Source organism: Hirundo rustica, chromosome 1, assembly GCF_015227805.2.
Source record: "Hirundo rustica isolate bHirRus1 chromosome 1, bHirRus1.pri.v3, whole genome shotgun sequence".
Taxonomy (NCBI): Eukaryota; Metazoa; Chordata; class Aves; order Passeriformes; family Hirundinidae; genus Hirundo; species Hirundo rustica.
The window spans coordinates 67,258,750-67,281,751 of record NC_053450.1 but is presented as its reverse complement, the minus strand read 5'-3'; the positions used below and the strand labels follow the sequence as shown (position 1 = coordinate 67,281,751).

At 40.2% G+C, this 23,002-nt stretch overlaps 1 protein-coding gene across 1 annotated transcript in view; it reads left to right on the top strand.

Moving 5' to 3' along the window:
* INO80C (INO80 complex subunit C) overlaps positions 1–15,346 on the top strand; it is a 30,229-nt gene extending 14,883 nt beyond the window's left edge. The window contains 4 exon segments of the mRNA XM_040054706.1: positions 5,441–5,551; positions 8,466–8,577; positions 10,255–10,322; positions 14,631–15,346. Of these exon segments, the coding sequence (XP_039910640.1) occupies positions 5,441–5,551; positions 8,466–8,577; positions 10,255–10,322; positions 14,631–14,762 (423 nt within the window). The 3' untranslated portion in view covers positions 14,763–15,346.
* Positions 15,347–23,002: the final 7,656 nt, after the last annotated feature.

Below are 23,002 nucleotides of genomic sequence, written 5' to 3'. Positions count from 1 at the left end.
GTGCAATCACCCTCATCTACAATTCCTGTAGTCAATATATTGTCAAAACTAACAAATTAAGGATTTGCAGAAAACAGAGAGAATCAATGTTTTCCATATTGTTTTTGCATCCTCAAATTAGGAACTCCCTTTCCAGTTCTCATAGAATTTATCTATGCATTTAAGTTTTGATGTACCAATGCACTGTTCAGCTACCTTCTGGGTTTAAATTTTGTTTTAGCACATAAACTCATAACACCTCTTGAAACTGGCCACCGACAGTCATAGTATACCTTCAGTGATGTGCAGATCCATTATATTTTCTGAGCCATGACACGCGTGGTATGCAGTGACAAGATGCCAGAAATGCACGTATTTACATCTGTGACTTTATGTTTTATGTTTTCATGGGTTTTTTTTAATACATAGTAAAATCCTATTGTTATAAAATAATAAAAAGTTATAGAATATAATGCGAAAGTAAATAGGTAAGAAATTTTACTTCAGTATATATCAGCTATTTTGATATATACTGATGGTGCGCAGTTTTAATCCTTACTGGGGGAATTTAAAAAATTATGAGTGAAACAAACACTTTCATAATAAGATAATTTCACCTGGTATTTAGTTCTACTGCAGACACCTATCCCAAACCCCACAAAACTGATTCCACCTAGAAATAGCCAAAACAAAGAAATCAGCTTCCATGGTCTACAAGTTTTGCTTGTCCTCTCTAAATAAAACCAGACAGATGGCACAGTCTTTGGAAATCAAGTGAAAACATCTGCGGTAGGGAATTTGGAGCAAAATACATGCAAAAAATTAATAGATCCACCAAAACCTAATACTGAACGTAGTATGTGAATAGGCAGCCTCCAGTGTGTTTTCTCCCAGTACAGACAGAATATACATCAGAGTCCAAACTAGGCTCATTCCTGGGGTTTGGCTTTACTCTAAAAGAAATCAGCATAAAGGTAGCAAAGCTTAGGTCTGGTCTCTTCCCCCGACTTGGCTGCTCCTAAAACAAACTTATGACCACTCCCAAGTGTTTGCTGCAGGTTTTCAGTCTCTCAATTTTTTGCTACCAAGTTCTCTGCTATCTTCCTCCCTTGGGCGACTGTCATCCAGTCCTAGGACATAAGAGGGAGGGCAGTGTCCCTCCCAGCAGGGATGCTCGGAATACTCGATATATGGTCTTGTGAAAAGAACTGCAAAATAGAAGTGCGTCCCCTCAGTATTTCTCTCGTCTATCTCAGGAGGGACAGAGGTTGCCAACTTGCCATACTGTGGTTGTAGTTAAAATTCAGCTGAAGCACATAAACATGACTTTACAGAGGGAATAAAGTTGCACAAGTGCTCCTGTAAGAAGAGTTTGACCTGCTGCCTATGACTCTTAATACATGCCATTCCAGTCAAGGTTGCTCAATGCCTTGGGGATACTGGGGGGCGGAGGAGAACAACGAGAGGGGTAACATGAGAAGAAGAGGCAACATGGACTTCAGTGGGGATTAATAGCCACAGAAAAAGGTGCCTGGAGAGTATGGGTAGTTACTGATGGCTTAGCTGCAGTCTTTACTGCAGTGTTTTTATCCTTATTTGAGGTAAAACTAGCATAAGCATATTCAACTGTACTGACGTCACATCTTCATTTTCCCATGCAAGTGTACCCCGTAAATGTAAAGCCACTCCAAAATCTTCGTTGCTATGATCTTCAACAGACTATGGAGAAAAACATACTGCTTAGTGACTAATGTAGCACAAATTCCCTGTAGCCCTAGTTACATAAACTACCATTTAAAAGACACAATTTAGTTATGGAGTGCACGTTAAAAGCTGCTCTCTCCTTGAAGTGTATATTGAATTCCCCATAAAGATTGTTTACAAGATCAGTTAAAAAGAAACTTTAAAGAGGCTTTTGAGCATTTCAGCCCATGGTTGCACCTTCTTTTTAGCCCCACAGCAAAGCACTTGGGATTATCCTGGGAGTCTGGGGGTGAGGGTGTTAGCTAAGAGAGCAGCTCGTTCGGGAAAATGTGCTGGGGATGAGCAGTGGATTGGGGAGGAAGAGGAAGCTGCCCCACACGTGACTGGGGGTTACAGCACACATTGAGCAGAGCGTGTCCCCTGGTGACAGACACTTCCTCACTGTGCTCACGACACCACCGTCACTTCATGGGACTACAAAGGCCATTTGAATTCTTCCTGTTTGTTTGTCCCCGCACATGACAGTGAAGAATAAACTGTCTTCCAATCTAAATGACCAGGAAAACAAGTACATTTGGGAAAGATTTGTTCAACTGATGTTAAAAGTTAAATATTACCTTTACTGTGCAGTAATTGTTCACTGAGGAATCTCTTTTCAGGCTGTAAATAATGGTTCGTTTTATCACTGTATTATTCACTTTCAGGAAACATGTTTTGCAGAGCAAAGGTAGATCCATATCCCTTGCCTTTAAAAAACTTTCAGAAAATTAATCTGAAAAATTACATGATGTTTCCTATGCTTTAAATCCTGACGTTTAAAACATAGGCCAGAGAGATTTGTAGATTCTGGAGGCACTTGAAGTTTGTGGCTGTAAAGCTGCAGAGGATAACAGCTGAGATTTCTGCAGTCTGCACGGGAAGGGCTTTTCAAAGCTCTGTACTGCCAAAGTTCACGCCTCTGTGCAATAGCATGTTATTCGGGAAGCAGTGCTTCTGCTCAACTCTTTAATGTTTTTCCAAAAGAAAAGCACATTAGCTGAGTGTGTCTCTGCCATGGTCCCGTTGCTAAAAATCAGAGTTTCTGTACAAGCAGTGCTAAGTGAGGGAACTGGCATTCCTCTACAGTCTGTCTGTATCTCAGTTCCCAGCATTTAACTGGAATCACAATACTCAGTCTTATTTGCTTCCTAGTCTGTCATAGGGCTCTGAAATGATGGTATCAGCTGCACGCCTCAGTGGTATGAAAACTGCTTTACAGCCCTGCACCCTTTGCCTTGGACAGGAAACCGCTGCTCTCAAATGGTCCGTGACAGATCCAGAGGCTACTGCTGGCATTATGTCTCACTGGCACTGGAGGATGACTTGGGTGATCCCATGAACCTAGTGCCTTGATGGGCAACAAGCCCAAAAAGCAGCAGTTGCTGCTCTAGATCCTGCTGCCTCTGCCACTGTTCAAGGGATACCAGCACCAACAAAATCAACATCTGCCCTGTAATGAGAACTAGCCCACTCTTAGCAGCTCTAATACCTGAAACCCCTTAGGAGCTGGTATGGAAAAGAAATTACACATAGTATTTACATTCAGGAATTGTCCTGCCAGGAACAATTCCTTACTTTCCTCCCCACTGTACCAGCAAGATTAGCACTGAATCCACACAGAAAAAAAACCTGAAGACAGTGAGGGTAGTATGTAGGTATATCCAGCTGCAGAAATTACAGACTATATGTATAAGGAAGCTTCTTCCCCTTTACTATTTAACTATATTTATTTGCTGAGTCTCAAAGTACTAGTTACTGTTTTGAGATATTGTTAAAATACTGCTCAAAGCCTGTTTCATACTTAGATCACTGAAGGGACAAAAGTGATAAAGTAATTATCTGTAGAACTGGATTTAAAACCAACCAGATGGTACCAAAGAAAAGGCTAGAATGCTTTGAAGCATATATCTGAGTGCTGATTCTTCCACTTAAGAGAATTTACACTGATAATGAGCAGTATCAGGGATAATGAATTCATGAAAAATAATCTTGTATCACAAGCCTTGTCTTTCTCAAAGCTGACTAATGTTTGCTGCTGAAATCTGAAGTGCTGGAAGCATGCATGTACAAGAATATACTTTGAAACCTAGGAACTCAGTGTATAAAGCCACTTTACTCAGGATTGATGAAGATATTTTCTCTGCTCACTGCCACATAATGTACATGTTTCTAAACATCCATCTGCATTTGTGCTGTTTCTCTGGCAGTCACTGCCTTTTTAATGTTTTCTGTCTTCAATGAAAGAATGAAGTTTAAGCTACAGGCTTCAGTGTTGCTTCTGCTGATGTTATTATTGCCTTATCCCCTGTAATATGAACATACAGAGGACTGTGTTGTTTTGAAAACAGATTATTTCTATTCATATTTTTATTGTAGTAAGGCATTAGAAACATTGCTTTTTACTTTATACTTAATAGTATTTAAGACCTCTCTTTGCTATGTTGAAAACAGGCACTGTAGAATGACCGAAGTATTTCCCCTAAGAAGAGTTCAACTTGCCTAGTCCCTAATCCTGTGATTACTTTTGCATGTATTAAGAGTTAAAACACTTCCCTTGTAGTCACATGGAGAAGGATATGCTGAATCATGGCCTTATATAGTCCAATGTGTAGAGATACTCCAATAAGCCACAAATAATAACAGTCCTTTTTTTATACTTAAATGAGTATTGTATCAACATAAAAGGTTTTTACAGGAAAGCACTTTTTCCCCCTAAGTATTATCTCTATAAACATAACATGAAAGACCATTTTAACCATCTGCCGAGGAAATACTGATTTAGCTTTTAGCCAAGATTTTACTCCAAGTAAAAAAAAAAAAAAAAAAAAAAAAAAAAAAAAAAAAAAAAAAAAAAAAAAAAATCGAAGTATTAATTCCTATTGACTAAACTACCAAACTCAGTAGAAAAATTTGCACTGACTTCAGGGTAGATGAGGATTTCAAATAAACATTTATGTATGTAGCATGGACTAGTTCTGGTAATGTGGAGACTGACAGGTCACTAACAAATTTTAAAAACAAACAAACAAACAAAACCCCCTCAGCTATGCAGAATTATGAGAAATTGCTTAGATTGACACACAACTTTTTTAGCTTTCCAGTCACATGCATCTTTTCTGACTGCTTTTCCTGCTAAATAAATAAACAAACTATAAAGAAAACCTAGAAAACACTAACTAGCACCCATGTAGATTTTTGTGAAGCTTGCATATAAAAATAATATATAATAACATACTTTTTCTCCATCCTCTCTCAAGCACAGCTGGTGCCAAGGATGAAGAATAAAATGATTAATCAGTTTTTCTTTAGAAAGTTGATGGAAAGCCTTTTTATAAATGTTATATATTCCTGTTATTACTTTATATAGAACATTCTAAAAGAGATTTGATGTACACTTCTGCTGGTTTGGGTTGCACATGCTGTCTTGCAGTTTATAAAGTGAGATGAGGGGGCTTCCATTAACACTGCAGTAAACCCCATGCAGTTTTTACTCAGTGGGTTTTGGCCACTCTATTCCCCTTCTCCCTTTTGTGTGTCAGTTGTAAATTGATTGAGAAATACTCTGTTTCATGCTTCTCCACTCTTGGCATACATTTTTAAAGATTCCAGAGAGATAGGAAAGCTAAAAAGGCAACAGGTAGGTAATACAGCAGATGGCTCTCTCTCCAGTTAAACTTGCTCAGCGTTACAAGCAGTAAGACTGTATTTTTCTCTGCAGAGTGCAGGTGGAGAGGCTGTGAGTGAAAATAAATTTCTGAACACAGACTCCAGCACAGGATCAGTGGAAACTTCTGCCAAGCCGTTACCATTTAAAGACCCAAACTTCATTGTAAGTATATTATTTTAGCAATTTGAAATTTCAAGCTTTTCCCATAGAAGAGTAACTAGGATTCTATTTAACCATGTTCCTAGTGTAAATATTAAGAAAATAAGCTTAATAGCCAAATAGGAGGTTTAACACTTTTTAAGAAATTCACCTCAATCCATGTAACACCACAGTCTAAAGTGCACACTGTATTATAGCATGAGAATTGCACTGGTCCAGAGGCAGAACTGTTATATTAAATGCTGGAACAGGGTGAGGAAACCCATTAGGTGCAGGTAAGTGTGAAAGTTTTATGATGTGGTATCTCACAAACTACCACAGCTAGAGAGGAACAGTTAATACTACAAATGCAGGAATCCCATGTTCCAGTTCCTAGTCAAGGCAGGCTTCAAAGCAATTGAGCTAGAAATTAGCCAGAGAGTCATTAGCAAATGGCATTTTGCTCCTCTTTTGGTCCCTGAAACTCTTAACAGATTTATGGTGTCTTCTTCCAATCATAGCTAGATTTAGAAGCAAAATGCTCTGTGCTCCCTAGAAGTCTGGCCTGCCAGCATTCAAAGTCATGTAAACACTGACAGCTGATGAAATGCAGGCTCCTGACACTCTGAGGGTTAAACTAGGAGAGAAGGTGAAGAAGATTAAGTTAGTAATGCTGGGTTTGTTTTTGATATCTTTTTATCTTGCTGTGCCAAGACCAACTGATTGGCACACTGTACAAATGCTTTCTACACAAGCAAACCTCTCAGACTGCTGGTCCTAAGCCAGTACTTAGAAAGAAGGGTTTTATCCCAGATTTCATCCTGTATGAACAAGATACAATATCCCAGAGCACATAGCAAGTAATCGGGCAACGCACAGCTCACTAAACCCAAGTTTGGCAGGGGGTATGAAATTAATCTCTGACATGTGAGTTGCTCTACATCTGCTTTGCAGACAACTTCAGTCATGAGAGGGGCATTCACACAACATATACTTTGCTCACTAATCCTTCAGCAAGCACCAGCCATCTTTGAGAAATGAGGCTTATTGCAAAAGCTCCTTTTGTGCCCAGAGGCATCTCATGTAGCTTCCACATAAGATTTAAATATCCATGAGGCCCTGAGCTGATCCTTCAGTTCTCAGAGGGATGTCACCATTTCCAAAGAGGCGATGCTTATGTCTGCATGCTTGCAATAATAATTAATGTACAGGGTCTTTGGCAACTGCTGCAGAAATAATAGGCAGTTGTGATAAAAACCATGAAATTGTCCCCTCCAATACAGTAACTAATTTGAGAAGAAATGCACTGAGTGTTAATCAGCATTTCATTGGTATGACCTGGTAATAACAATCTGGATGGATTTTCGCATCTTTCCAGCCTAATTTGTCTTAAAAGGAAGAAAATAAATCAAATAGTTTCTAACTCTCATACTTATGCCCCAGTTTGAACCATTAGCTCACTGCAGAGGATAGACTTAAGAGAAGGAGGAAGAACTGACCTTTCCCTAAACTTTCTCATTGGAATTTACATCCTTTGACAATGGGGAAGGGGAAAAAGATTTTCTGACTTGTGTAGAGAAATAGCTGCTGTAGAGTAGTAGCTCCACCTGTCCTAGTTCCAGCTTTCTCTGAACTTTTCTTGATTCATTTGTGCTTGGCAGTCATTGCCTTTTCATTGTAGGTGTGTGAGGTGATGCTCAGCCCTATTTTTAGGAGGCATAAGTTCATAAAAAAACAGAGGTTGGTTTTGAGAATACTGAACAAAGAAATCATTATGCAGTGATTTGGGGCAAAATTCATGCAATGAATTTGAATTAGTAGTGTGGAAGTATATGTAGTTTCATCTCATGTTGTAGTAGTCTCTATTATACAATGATCTTTGGATGACTAAGGTGTTACCCTAAGAGCAAATATTTGCTTCTATGTTTTAAATCACATACCCATCACCAAAATGCAGTATATCATCAGCTCATGAGCATCCTTCCTGAATATATCTTAGGTCTACAACAAAAAAAGCTTTCTCATTGAACCCTTCCTCCTGTCATCCTCATCAATTTAACTGGTTAATTTCAAAGCAGAAGTGTGTTTCCAGAACTTCACTGAGTTTCAAAGAGACTCATGGGGCAAGTAGTAATTACTAACAGAAATAGCAACTTCTCAATTGTAAGAACATTTTCTTTTTTCTGAAGTTAAGCTGTAAATCTGTGTCCTTTGATCATTTAGAAGTAGTACAGTATGTTGTGCAGCTTCTGTCTCTGGAGGGACATAAATAAATTACTCTGTAGCAATCACATTTGATAACCGCAACTGCCATTACAGTACCTGTGGCAAGTCTTCCATTAGTGTTCCTTTCAAAATGTAAAATTGTCTTGGCAGCCAACATTCTATTTATTATTCTCTTTCTATTATGCTGTCTCCTAGCTTTAGAAAGAAAAATAAAATTTCCAGAAAGTTTCTCATAGTATTCATTACATTTTGCAAGATCAGTTGTGTTTTCTGCAGTCATGGATAATTTGTGAAAGAGCTGCACCTGTAATATGCCATAAAAAGGAGGGGGAAAATTTAGCTGTATAATCACAATTTTAGAAACAACTTCTTAGTAATAAGTTCTAATACGATAGGAAGTACATACAGAATCCTGTAATCTCAGGCTAAGCCTAACCACATTGATTTTCTATTTCCATGTAAAAAGCAGATTTTCATTTCCTTCAGTTAATAGGAAACATAGAAGCTTTGACAGAGTCCAAAAAGCTTTGTTTTTGCTTGCAGCCAAGATTAAAGTGTACAGTATAGTAGCCTGCTGATGAAATAAGTGAGAATAACAAATGCTTCATGACAAGATGAGACATATCAGAAAGACTATGAAATAGAAGTGTCATGCTCTGAAATAGTACTCTTTATTTATTTTTTTCTCTAAACACCATATTTTTAATTCTAGCACTCCGGCATTGGTGGAGCAGCAGCTGGCAAGAAGAACAGAACGTGGAAGAACCTAAAACAAATTCTTGCTTCTGAAAGGGCATTGCCATGGCAACTAAATGATCCTAGCTGTAAGCTGCTTAGACGCTTTGCATGTATTTATAAATAATAGAATCCATACAAATAACTTTCTTTAAAACTAACCTAAATTATTTCATCCGTGCATGCAGTATCCTGCTTGAACAGGGTCCAGTAGTACATTTAAGATTACTCCAATCACACTCGTCAGCCCTAAGTGGAAAGGAGGGGGAAGCAAATGATTTGGAGTATCATGGCAAAGTTCAAGTACATTAGAGGGGAGAGTTTAATAAAGTATTTGTCCAAACACAGTCTGAAACCCTTATTCCCATGAGGTTTTTGTCACCTTTCCACTGGTTAGGTGCTTCCTCCTCTGTGTACAGCCCAGAGGTCTTTTGGTGGGTGGCTGCTGCTTGATTGGCTCTGTTTGAGCACTTTTCAAATAGTTTCTGCTAAGCCACATACCTGCAGTAGCTTAGACCCCAGCCCAGGCTTCCTGTCCAGCTCCTTATCCTGGATTCTTGGGAGATTTAAATCCTACATTCTCTCTTTAGTGCAGCACAGCTGAAACTACACTATTAGCAGTGCTGATTAGCAGTCCTAGCTGGTTACATCCACAGGAACAGAGTTACAGCAGTGGTCTTAATCTAGATATTCTTCAAGTCTGCTTGTAAAGTAGGATACTATTGAACGTAGCCGCCGGCAGAATGCAATCCTCAGATTTTATTTAAGCAAGCAGAGGCATTTCAAAACTGAGCATATGCATATACTTTTTGTCAGACTTGGTGATTTATCCAAAAATAGCTTGCTGTTTTTTGAAGTGTTTTAGATGCAACTGTTACAGAAAAATGCAGACTACTGTGTGTTCCTGACCATTGTAACTGACAGTCTGCTGATGTTGCTATTTCTACCATGCTCTGTTTGCAACCAGAAATTTACAGGATTTTTTATGAGAAGGAGGGAAAAGAAATACCAGTTTCGTATTTAAAACCAGCTGTCTGTGGCATTAGGGTCTTTTGGATTATGAGATGATGAGTTAGAAATTTGGTATGGAGGGAGTGTGAGTTGAACATAGCATCTGAATGAGTTGCAAGGGAGATCAGGAAAGAGGAAAGAAATTAGTCAGGTACAAGATACTTCTGTAAACATCCAAAATTGAGGATTTGCCTACTTAAGCATACCAAATGTATCTTAAAAAATGTTTATGAATGGTAATTGCTATCTAAAGGGCATCAAAGAACAGCAATTTCCAGCCCTCAGTTTAAACATTCAGACAATTTTCTAGGTCATTGACTAGGCTTAAAGTGGTACATGCTTAAAGATTTAACTGATTTAAAAGATTACTTTGCTCTTCTGGATTATAGTATTTCAGAACTACAATCTTGAGCAATGTTTCACGGTCTTAACATACAGTATGCATTTGATAATGGCTATTCTTTGCACGTGACTGACTGCAAGGGAATTCATTAAGACTTGGAAGAAATGGACGCATTTCAAACAGCTCTGGCATTTTCCTTTTGGGGAGGGCAGTTCTGCTTGCTGAACTCTATTAATAAGTGAGCAGGATCAGGCTGTGATTTACAGTGCTAACAGGATAAATGTTTTCAGAGGTGATTCTGCTTCATCTTTCTTTGCCTTAGAGTTGCTAGTTAATAGAGACCTCAGAGAGTAGGTTTGTGTTATAGAATGTATATATATGACTCTGAGTTTATGCCTTTGTTTCTCTCTAGATTTTAATATTGATGCTCCTCCTTCCTTTAAACCTGCTAAGAAATATTCAGACATCTCAGGACTTCCAGTAAGTTGTTTTGTTGGGTTTTTTTTTCTCTCCCTCAAAACTGGCATCTCACCTTCCACAATGAAATAGCGCTGGTGCCTTGTTTTGTAAAAGATTATATGCTCAGGTGATATTCAGACTTGGGCCTAATAATTGTCCAGTGATTTAGAGCCAGGCCCCAAATACTTGCCACTACATCACAAAATCCTTAGGCTGTTAGTAGATGTCAGGACAGGTTAAATACCTTGTCCTGCCAAGTAATTTCTATGACACCTCTTTGCCACCTGTAGAATCTACATTGGTGCCCATAATTTCTAATCCTTAAGAGATGCAGGGAAGGCTGGTAGTCCACAGTCTCTATGACTGTTAACTTTGCCAAGGTATACCCACCCTGACTGAAACTTTCCATGATGTTTGCCTGATGTGGAGGAAGTTTAAAAAAGATGTCTCAGCAATTTTCAATAATGAGATTAGGCAAAATTTTATTGTTTGGCCTCTTTTCCACCAGGTTAAAAGAGCCCCCTTGTTATCACTGCTCTCAAACGTTGCCTCAAACAAATCAGCCTGAAACAGACACTTGGCACAGACTGTTGAGAATTTCAAACACCCCTATGCTTCAGAGCTGAAAGTTGGAGTTTGGCAGATGTATAGCCTGTGTGTCACAGATGGGCTTTTTTACGTGTTTTTGTTAAAGAAAGAGGAAAAAAACCCAAACCACATTTGACTTAGATACGTTTTGCACATGCTCCAGAAAGTCTTGGTAGTTAGAATTTGGTGCCTGAATTCCCCAAAGATTCAGTTGGCACAAAACAGGAGTAAAGTCATTGAATTCTGCCCAACAAAAATTTTGTATCTCCTATGAAAACTGTTTCTATGTTACATGAATCATTTTTACTTAGAACAGGTATTAGTGACAGCATATCTTTTCACTTTTCACCCTCAAACGCCAGTGATTTATTTTGCAGAAGCCTGTGCATTTCTTACAATTGAAGTGACTGGGAATGTTGTATTTTGGAGTAAAAAGAAAGCTTAAGTAATCGTTTCACTAAGTAGCTGCAATAACGAAAACTTTGTAATGTCAAAGAGCCTTGCACAGAATTCCTGTGTCACTTCCCTCAGTTTAATCTGTTTCTCACCCATAGGGCATTAGCCCACTTTCACAGGCTTGATGTCACCTCCTGGAGATGTCCTTAAAAGTACATATTTGTTATGCTGATGCAGGTTAGCAAACCATTGCATTGTGTGCACTGAATTAGGCAAAAAGTCCTCATTAGGACAGAAAATGGTGAGCACTTAACTACGGGCTGCCTTATAGTGGATATTTAGTGCAAGGTGTCCAAGATTAGCTGTAGTACCAACGGTAATCCTGCACATCCTAGCATTTGATCTTGATTTGGTAGCATACACTTTCTTAGACCTTATTTTTTAAGTAACACATTTAAATAAGGCACCTAGGAGGTGGCATGTGTCCAGCCTGTGCCTCTCAATGTGGTTTGGAAAGGGAGTGAATTGCTCAAATGAACCCTTGGTGTTCAAGAGGGAGTGGAAAAGCAACATCTCCCTCACAGATGAACTGGCAGACAGCAAATGGAAGACACTGCTCAGAAACCCAGGGAAGATAATTCCCTCTAGCCAGGCAGACTCCTGCCCCCATCTCCAAGGAAGCAAAGAATGCTTTCCAGCACTAGCCTTTGATGTATTTCAAAACTAATCAGTTGTTGCACCTATAGTGAACTGATGATGCAGGGTATAGATGGGAGTGGAGACCATATCCCTACCAGTTAAACTTTAGAAAATTCTCTCAGCTCCTCATCTTTTCTTTACCAGCACCTCTTTTCCATCAGTGATTTATGTACAATAACTATTCTAGCTTAGTATAGATACTCTCTATACAAATCCATTCAGTGCTGCTTTTGTTTTCTTTTCTTCTCTTTCCACTTTTTTTTTTCCTTAATTTTCCATCCTCTAATTGCATTGTGCGTCAAGTTTCCTATTTTACCTGGCCTGCAAGGTTTCTCCAGACTATGATAAAATTACCACATTTAAAAAACCCTTTTTTAATTAAAATACCTGTGACGGTGTGTCCTTTAAATTGCTAGGCTAGAAATGTTTCATAAGAAGCAGCAAATATGCTTTCAAGATCATTTCCTAGTAGGAAGATATGTGGGACAATAGAATATTGTAGAAATATAGTATTAGAAAATTGTCCCTGTATTTTCTGTGTAAAATATAAAAGCAGTTGTGTAAGAATGTATTTTCTGTGGGAATGCTGGATTCCCCATGGGGGGAAAAAAATTCCTTAGCGTTACCCATTTAGGGAAGAATTAAATTGTCTACTAGGTACAAAAAGAGAACTGTATTAAAACATTCTCAATCAGCATACTTGCTCTTATATTAGATGCCACAGTTAAATTCTACTGATCCCCTTCTCTTTCTGTGTGTAGCACAAACGGAATTAAATTTACCAACGGTCTCAGAAGAGCAGCCAATTTATATTTGTAAGGCAGTCTACAATTCTAAAGCTATTATCTACTGTATTGACACTGCAAAATAAACCTATTATTTCCAAACTTGCAAGATGAGTATGTAGATATTTTAATATGCAAAACAGAGTAATTTATTGTAAAGCAGATTTTAAAAACCCCCAAACCTTTAAATGTTTATATTTCTCTTCCTTTTCTGAAAATGGATCAGCCCTGTTACTATAGAAACAGACTGAGATACCTAGTTTATTGTATTTTAAGAGCATATGTCCATGGCCTTTCACTTAGTTTTTAAACACGACAGAGTTTTTTATTTGCAAATTCATATTAATTTAATATTCGAATCTCTAATTATTGCTGGAGTATTGGTGAAGTTTCTTTTCAGGGTGAAGCCATGGCATGGATGGCCAGTTACCGTACATTAGTGTCTGCACACAGTACAGCCAAATACATAATACCAGAAGAGTGAAGAGGTGCCATAATATTTTTAACCTAGATCGGTGCACAATGCAAATTACAGATATTGCTTGTTTACTCTGTTACAGAATCATGCACATTTGAAAAGCAGTCTTAACTGCTTAGCTTTTTATTATATGAGGCCAGATGTAAAGAGTGAAATAAATTTATACCTGCTGTGACCATGAAGTTACCAGCAGGGATAAATTTATTCCTAATGTTATAACTTTGCCATTTGTTTGAAACTTAATGGATGGCTTGAACTGTTGGCTGACTACGTTTAATTAACCTGAGAGCGTTTATTTGTAAAGAAAACCAAGCTACAAATAACACTGAATTTTCTAAGTCATATCAGATGAAATGATTGGCTGGATTGTTACCATGGTCAACAGGTGCTTTCCAACATAAAAGTGTAGAGAGCTCTGCACCGTAACTGTGTGGCATGGGGGACTACTCCAGCTCTTCCTGGCCTTTCCTATTTTTGGTAGCAATGTCTTGAGGGATCTCAAGTGCCTTGCAGCCTGCCACCACCTTGTGCTAAAGAAAGGTACAAAAGACACTTTAGGAGCCTGGGCAGGCACTTGGTAATCCAGTGCCGAAGAGACAGGGATTGTCCTGGAGGCTGAGTGTGGAGAGGCAATGCTCTGAAGCCTGCCTTCTCCCAGTGCAGCCCCTGGCCCACCCCTGAGCTCAGCCCAGCTCCGGGTTTCTGTAGCAACAAGGAAGGGGAGAGGATAGAAGGAAAATGGCACCGCTCCCAGTCACTCAGGGTCCAAATATAGCCGAGGATACAAGCGTAGCCCAGGGTGAGCTGGCCAGGCTGCTATCCTGGAAGCAGGCATCTGGAGCAAACCACGACGCCCGGTTCAAATCTCTTATCAGTTCAGTCACAGAACCATAAGCTGAGACTCCCTAGCTTTAACAACCACTTTAAAGTAAATTAAAAGCTAAGTTGTATGCAGCAAGAGAAAGGCAGTCCAAAGCTATCAGAGCACCCATAATTCAGCCTCTTTGTGGGTAATTTATTGGCAGCAGCCTGACTCTTTGGAGAGCTGCCTTTTGAGAGACTGCACAAGGCACAGAGTTGCTAGGGTGAGTTGAGAGAGTTGAGGAATTTCTTTTGCGCTGTGTTTTATAGGAAACTTACTTCAGCCCTCTGTTATGTTTAATGCATTTCTAATCTGACTTTATAGGGGTCTGTTAACTTCTCATAAGTTCTCACACGAGGAGAAAGAAAAAAAGACAGACTTGTGGCCACATGGTAGAACAGCAGTGCTGTTACTAGGAAGAGAAACTCACTGTTTTGTGGTCTTGTAATTAAAAGACTTCTTTTACTATTATGGTTATAAATTTTGTTTGAATTGTATCTCTACCATTGTTTCTTTTTCAGGCAAATTACACAGATCCACAGAGCAAGCTAAGATTTAGTACCATCGAAGAATTTGCCTATATTCGGATGCTCCCTTCAGATGTGGTTACAGGATACCTGGCTCTAAGGAAAGCAACAAGTATTGTTTCCTGAACAGACTAAATATTCTTGTATATTGTTTGTGAACAGTGCTCATTTGGAGTATCATGATGGAAACTGACTGTGGGACTGAGATTCTTTAAAACTATCCATGGATTTTTACATCTGGAAGTAATTGATGATACATGCATTTGAAGAACATATGGATTTAATTTTCATAAATGCTGATGTTTTTTAGTTTGTCAATTTGTTAGCAATTTAGTTTGGTGAACAGAATAACTTAGACCTTAAGGATATGTATCTGTACTATAATGTCTCATTTATATTAATTTCTGTAAAGACAGGATTTCATCTCCACCCTATATATTTTATGTACTACCCTGGCTCAGAAGAAACTGTCATTTGAATTAGGGAAAAGGTAACAAGATATCCAAATGTCTAAACCTGCCTTACCAGATGTGCTTGCCACTTGGCTATGAAGTTTGTCCCATCTGTAAAGGGAAGCTAAAATAACCAGCAAGTGCTGCTGTTGTGATGACTTTTCAGGGTTCTGTGGTACTGTGGAAATGAAAGCACAAATGTTTGTATTGAATTAAGTGCCAGCATAAATAAAGTTGGACTCAAACTTGCTTGTTAAATGCATTGCTTATTACATGTTCTTCAGTGAACACATGTAACAGGATCCAGTCAAATCACTGTGTAACTCTTAATCATGACACTGTGCAGATTTTGAGTGCTTCATTTCACAACCTGACTATTCTTCTACCATTCCTAGTGATTACAGTATTTGTACTAATTAGTATGAAGAAAATACTAATTTCCCAGTCTTTTAAAAAAGATGCTAAAAAGCAGGAATTCCACTCTCCATTGGCATCCTGACACCCAGATGGCCTTCAGCAAGGCAGGACCTTCTACATTAGAACGCTGAACTTAGCACCATGAGACACCAAAAGAATACCTGAGAGCAATGGAGCATTGTCACACTTTAGAAGGAGACTGAGAGTTTGGCTGGGGGCATGGCTGGCAGGTACATGCCAACATGCCAGTGTGAGAATGACCATGACTTCCTGAAACTAAGTCTAGGGGAAAAGGGGCAGAGAGTTTTCTGCCCATTCTTTCCTTCTGTCCCCTTTCTTATGACAAGCTTCTGTCTTCCCACTTCTGAGTCTTTGTCCCGGCCTTAAACTGGCTGGTCCAGGTTGTAATCTGGACTCTATGTTCAGGCTCAGCTGTTCCTAGCCTCCAGTCACACAGCCTTCACTCCCATATTCCATCAACGATCCTGTGGTGGTGGCACTAGAATTGTCTGCTACACAAGTTACTGCTTGCTGTGGGAATGCTCTTTTCCCATGTGCAAAGCTGCCAAGTGGAACACTTGTGCCAGGGTTGTTAGTCTTGGGCTCCCCAGGTCACTGGGGAGGTGAGGTGCTGATCAGGAGACAGCTCCACCATGGACATCAGGATCTTGTGCAAGGCACACGCGTCTCTTTGCCTGCATAAGCAGCGCACAGCGTTGATTATTCAGTGTCTAAGCTGTGTTTTGAATGCATATTTCTATGGACATGATAATAATTAAGATAATTTTTCTGTTTGAAAGAATAAATATACAGTGTTATTGATGCTAGTTTAATTTCAACTCCAAAACAGAAAAAACAATTATGGGATACACTGTTTAATGAAAGTTGGTGGGACTCATTCCTCAATTTTTGTGATCTAATATTGCCAAAAACAAATTCTAAAAGTCTTTGACATGCTTTCAATAGAGCCTTCAAAGCCCTAGATATCTGATAATGCCACAACTGTATCACAGTACAAAAGAGAATAAGACAGGATATCTCCCTGCATGCCAGCAAGCATCCGAACCACATTCTCTTTGCATTGAGTTTTATAATGGATATTTTTAACTTACATTACATATTGAATATGTGTTTATAAGATAAGCTTAACACTGATGTGAAAAGGAAACACATAGAACTGTTGTAAGATCATTTTTGTTTTAAATAGCAGACAGCAGCTCAGAAAATCGATTTCACAAGCTTGTTCTCTCCCACAAATATTTTTAACATTCTTTGGGAATGAATGTGTAGGAGCCCAGGCTCCTCCACTGTCAAAAGTGTTCCATGCACTCCTGCACTCTGTATTAAGATGTTGCTTCTCAGCTAATTTTTCCCATGCAGCATTTATGGATTCTTTCAAAATCTGTGTCTCACGGAGTAAATCAGCATCAGAAAAGCAAATGCATCTTAAATTTGGCAAAAACAATAGTGACTCTTCTCTCAATGCTCTGTATCCATACAATAGCTATGAGATTCCCTTTTCTTCCCTTCCATGTTTTTTCCCTTGTCCTTTTGTTCCTAGTCAGTAGTACCTCCCTTTTACTCATTAGGTTGTGCAGTGGTCAAGCCAAGAGTGATGAATCAGCCACCAGCACCATTCAGCACTACATCAATCAACAACAGTTTGCCATGTGGAACAATCAAAGCAGGTTTCATTTAGCAGGAAGCTGAGGACAGAACAGATCTAGTGACCAACATGTGCAATGGCATTCAGTCCTGCTGGGTTCCTTTTGAAAACAGCACATGAACCTGCTGCTCTCATCAGTGTTTCCTTCTATGAGAGAACTGAGCAGTACCTCCCCTGCTTTATTTAAGAGAAAAGATGGATGAGTCAAAAGCTCATCTGTGCCAGAGAGAAGTTTTAAAACGTTTTATTGACAGATGTTGAAGAAGTGAAAATTGAGAATACATTTAGATATCAAAGTACTTACAGGATATTATCTAGATAAACATACATAAGTTGAATTAAACTTGAAAAGAGGACAAAAGAAAAGCTTTTGGAAAGAGAAGCAGCAATGAATACCATTTCAGACTTGGGGGGAATGTGTTTTGGCTAATAGCACTGCCATACCTCTAAAGGAGAAAGCCTGCAGTCAGGGTGAGAACTAATCTGTTAGAGTACAGCCATTACTGTCTGGGAAGTATCACCTGAGTGCATTTCTTCCCTCAGACCATGGATGGCTTCAGCCTCACACACATTTGCATTGTGATGTTCCCCATCATGCCCCTGTAAGGGCTTACAGCACACCAGTTGCTAAGCACCTGCAGAAATCCCAGTGACATTAATGAGAAGCGAGCTTGTCCAGCAGCTCTCAAGGTAGAGTCCAACTGGCAAAGCTTTAGCCTCAGTTTTTTTGGCAGGTGGGAAGCACGTTTTCCATGCCTCATTTGCCCTCTCCCCGAGGCCAAGCTCCTGTTTTCCTGTGCAGCTTCCTGCCCAACACACACCACTGGTCCAGCAAACACTGGAGATGGGGAGTGGTCTCCAGCCTGCTGTGGGCTTTTCTGTTTTTATTTAGGACTGCTGTAGCTTTGGGTGGATCTGCTTGCCCCCGAAGGCCAGGACAAAGCAGGCAGCTGTTGCTCCAGGGCAGCAGAACCACTGTAGCTGAACTGCCTGGTGCAGCCTAAGCCCTGGTGCTGCGAGGATGCTGTGCTGAGCTGGGACAAGTGCTGGGCCACGTGGGGTCAGGGATTGCAGAGCCAGTTGCTCCCAAGGGAAGCAGTCTGCTGGGAGCTCTGAGAGGAATGAAGCGATCAACAGCTGCAGCTGCTGCCTCTACGCTCTTTAGAGGAAGAGAAAACAGGGTGCTGGAGCTCCAGGGCTCTTCCCTTGATTATTCACTGCTGTTTCAAACAGCAGGTGTGTGCCCATGGAAACTTCCTGCCCCAGCCCTTCCCTCTGCTGCATCTGCAGTAGGAATGACCTTGGCCCCACATCCCAGAAAGCTGCAAAATTCAATTGAGAGAGGCCTTGGGCCAGCTCATTTTGGAGCACCTCCATTTCACTGTCCTGTATTTCTTGGCTTTCTCCCATCACAGTGTTCTAGATCCCTATGGAATTACTACATTTGGGCTTCCGTGGAGGACGGGAATAGCAGTCATGCTCAAGGAGATGCGCCTTAATCTCCTTTGACAGAGGAAAATGAAAGTAAGCAAAGGGGAGGGCTTTTTACTGGTACAAAATATCAAACTAAAAACTAACCAGCATAAGCTTAAAAATGTTTTTTCAAGTCCACCCTTTTAAGAAAAAAAAGCTTGAAAAGCACAATGACAACCATTTTCCTGAAGGGCGAAGTAATCTTTAATAAATTCATGCAGCAATAATTTATTATTAGACAACTAACCAATGGATTTTAAGGTCTCTTGTAATCTCTAAAAATGTATGTGGCTTACATTCTCAAATAGCACATAGTTTTTCTTCCCGAATCACTTCAAGAAAGGAGAGTTTCACAGACTTGATGTCAGGTTTCAGGAGAAAAACCCTGACTTAGTGCTCTTTTAAACAAGAGTCAAGTGGTATCTATATTGTTACTGAACATTCAGTCACACTAGGATGGTCATAGCACTAATATTACAAGTCACAGAAATTCCTTCATAATTCTTTTTTTTTTGAGTAAGTGTTCCCCAGTGAAAGACCCCTTTGTCTGTTGGTGAGTGGATGGTGGAACATAATAAAATAATACAACTTCAGGCAAGAAAAACATTTAAAGTCCATTTGGACTTAAAACATCTGAAAGTATTGCTTGACTCATTTTTGTATTACCTGAGAAGCTTAACAAACCCAGTATTTTCAGGTGATTACACTACTGTAAACCACAGCCTACAGACAGCAATAGCACTAAGCTCTCAGGAGAGATAATAACAACTAACAAACGCTGTTTAAACTACTGTAGTAGTTTAGTACTGCCTGTGTAATTGCACGTGATTTATGACTTACGAGGTCACTTGTGCAGATCATTGCTGTCTCTTGACACTGTAGTCTAAAATCAATAAATCTCTACACAAAAAGCACAGAACTAGTGGACTAGACAGGAAGCTGGGGTTGGCTGTGGTTACTGTTTACCAGCGTGTTTTCCTCTGGGCAAGAGCTCCCCTCAGGTATTGCATGCTGACTGCTGTGGCTCTGCTGCTTGACTCCAGCACACCCAGCATTGCTCCCAAGAAATCTGCATCTGGCTCATGGACTGCCCGAAGCCTTCTCCAATGCCCCCAAGCTGGGATGTAAAAACTACTCATCCCTCAAGTGAAGAAATCATTTACAAGTCAGAGCCCATGTGAATAGTGTCCCTTTTCTTAGTAAGTCTTGAATCCAAAGCAGAGTTTATGGTAAAAGAGAATAGGTGCCCCTTGTGTGGGTACTTCTGTTTCAGCAAAGATCATACACAAGCAAGTTCTCAGCATCAGGTTTTGGAGTTTATCAAGACAGCTGCCTACCCGTGCATCAGAAGAAAGTGTTTCCTGCCTCATCATATTGAAATAAATGGTGTGTGTGTGCATTCAGTGGCACTGCAGAGAGCTGATAAATGTACAGCAATAAACCCTTGTGAGCAGAGAGGCATGCCTGTCTGCTTGGCTGACACCTGGCCTGAGCTGGGCACTGAGCAAGCAAGGGTAATAGGGAGTTTTTGATAAAAGTGATCCCACTTATATCCTGGGGGACAGCAGCTTCTCTGGATTGTCTCCTCCCAGGAGGAGAAAATGCCTTTAAAAGGACACCATAAACACAAGTCCATTGCCTGCATACTGTGTGTCTGGTGATTAGTTCCATGACTAATGGATAAAGACAACGCAAAGGGCCAGAATTAAGGATTTTTAAGAAATTGTCTGCGGGCCCAAATCTTGTTCTTGCAACAGAGGCAGTGTGGGATCTGATAATAACATTAATAAAGAAATATCTCAGGAATTTCAGCAACAGCTGGACCTAGACTAAGGTGGAAGGACTGGAAGCGGAACTATAGAAGCAATTGTCCTGACAATATAAGGCTATGTTGAAGAGAAATCATTTATAGAACACTCTGTGGTGTGATCTGTAATCCTCAAGCAATACATATGGCATCATGGTGGCCTTAATATTTGAAATAAAGAATATAAATAGGGCTTAAATGACCACTTCAAGCTGTGCTTTTCAAGAAGGTGTATATATGTCATAGTTGGTGATGTGAAGTCAATGGCTGACATCAGTCTCATGTGCACAAGTGGCAGCAGCTAATAGGCACAAACCTTATTCTCCTCCAAATAAAGTGGCTTATGTTACTGAAACTGGTGGTAAAGCAAAATCAACCAAACATTTCTGGGCTCTAACAACCAAGAATTTGTTTGTTATGCTTCATCTCTTCTACCAGGCTGTACAAAATCATAGAGCTAAGAAATAAGTACCAGCAACTCCTTTCCAGCGTTTTGTGAGCCCTTCCCATGAGCTATGTAAACTGGGAATTACTATCACCATTTTAGTGAGGTCCAAGGTGTTCCGTGTCGATGGGTTTGGCCCATGCCTCCTGAACCCTTGGGAAACAGCACATTGACCCCCACTGTGAAACACAGCCCTGAAACACATGGAACAGCTTTCTCCACATGGGTTTAATTTACCTAAAAATGAACTGGAAGCCAGATTCTCTGTGGACCTTGCAATGTCCTTCTGAAGCATTACACTGGGGCAGAGAGTGCAAATGCCATTTTTCCTGTACATTTCCTGTATACAATGCCACTGGGACACACAGACCTCTCCAGAGCCTTTAGGCAGTAACTGTCATCCCAAGGTCTGTTTATATCTTGCATTAAAAAAGTAGGCATAAACCACAGGGATGATTTCTGGCAGAAGCAGTGGAATCCTGCTCTACAACATTTCACACACATGCCTTGCTCACTGCACTTAGCAGATTCTCACTGCATTTAACAGATTGATTAATCCCTCCAACTCTATGAATCGGGATTGCACCCACTGCAAAAGAGTTATACACAACCCTGGAAGTTCAGACATGCCCCAGGGAATGGGACAGCTTCTTTGAATCTGTTAGCTGAAAGAAGAGACAGCCTGTATGAGAGGACTGGGCTGGGTGCAGGGAAGCATCCTTACCCTGGGTGGTGGGATAAGGAGAATAGGAACTGCATCGGCTGCAGCAGCATCCCTTCTGTACCTCAAACAAAGGCAGTAGCCTACAACAGCATTTTTGCAGGTGCAGTCTGGAAGAGCTGCATCTGCAGCTGGGGGACAGACCTGGCACTGAGCTGCTCAGTTCTGCTGAGGCTGGATCCATCCAGTCAGCAGCTGTGTGAGGATACAGAAATGCAGGTTTGGGCACAGGCTGTCTAAACTCCAGCCCAGATTCTAATGGGGAAATGCAGTTCTCTGAAGATTCGGGAACGAGTCTCACCAACTCAGTGGATTTTGACTCAACACCTTTGTCATCTGACCATCTCACACAACACACACTTCTTGTCACCAGAAGGCACCTGGTATTGCTCCCAGTGATGCCTAGGGAAGGCTGACCTGAAACAGACTGGATAGAGCTAGAGAATAAAGCAAGTATTTATTGAAAGGTCTCTAGGGTACACCTTGGGCAGGACAGGGCCTGACCAGGGCTACAGCCAGGGTGGACCAAGAATGGTCATAAAATGGATGACTGATCACGAGGTCTTACACTTTTATAAGTTTTGGTCCATTTGCATATTGGTGTTTAATTGTCCAATTACAGTTGCAGGTTGTGTGGTCTCATCCTTCTTGTTTTCTCTCTTCAGTCCACCGTTGTTTATGCTTTTTGGGCCTTAAAGTTATCCTTGGTTTTCAGCAGGAAAAGGATTTGTTTTGTCTACCTACCCTGTGAAGAGAGCTTACTAACACTTAATATGAGGCTCAGAACTACACCCCTAGGCAGCACAGAATCTGAAAAACTTGAAAGCTAAAAACTTGAGGCATCACCAGCAGTGGATCTGAAGTGGTGAAACATGAGCATTAGAGGAGTAAATAATCGAGGTCAGACAGGAATCCTCTTATCATTTTCCCAGAACTTCTCTGCCTGTGAGGCCATGTCCCCATTACCTTCATGATCTGTGCTGCACTAGCATCTACCTCCTGCTTTTGCAACTTGATATGGATAGGACATGGATAAGGTTAAAAATCCTGTCCTACAGCACACATTTCTAAGGAGTTCTCAAAAGACAACCAGATTCCAGCAGTAAGAAGTGTCCTAAAAGGACTCCTTTGCACCTCTCTATTGCTATAGGTGGCAATGTTTTGGTAAGAGGAGGGCTACAGGCATGGCAGCTGTTGGAAGGGGTTCAGGGGCTGTTAGGACTCATAAGAATTACAAATACAGTTCCCTGAACCCCTACAAATGAATGTTTGAAGTAACAATGGGCTTTTTGGGTCATATAGAAAGAGAGGTTTTCTTTTGTCCTAAATAGCACATATGAGTTTGATCAAATACTAAATATATCTTAGTCATGAAGAAATAATCT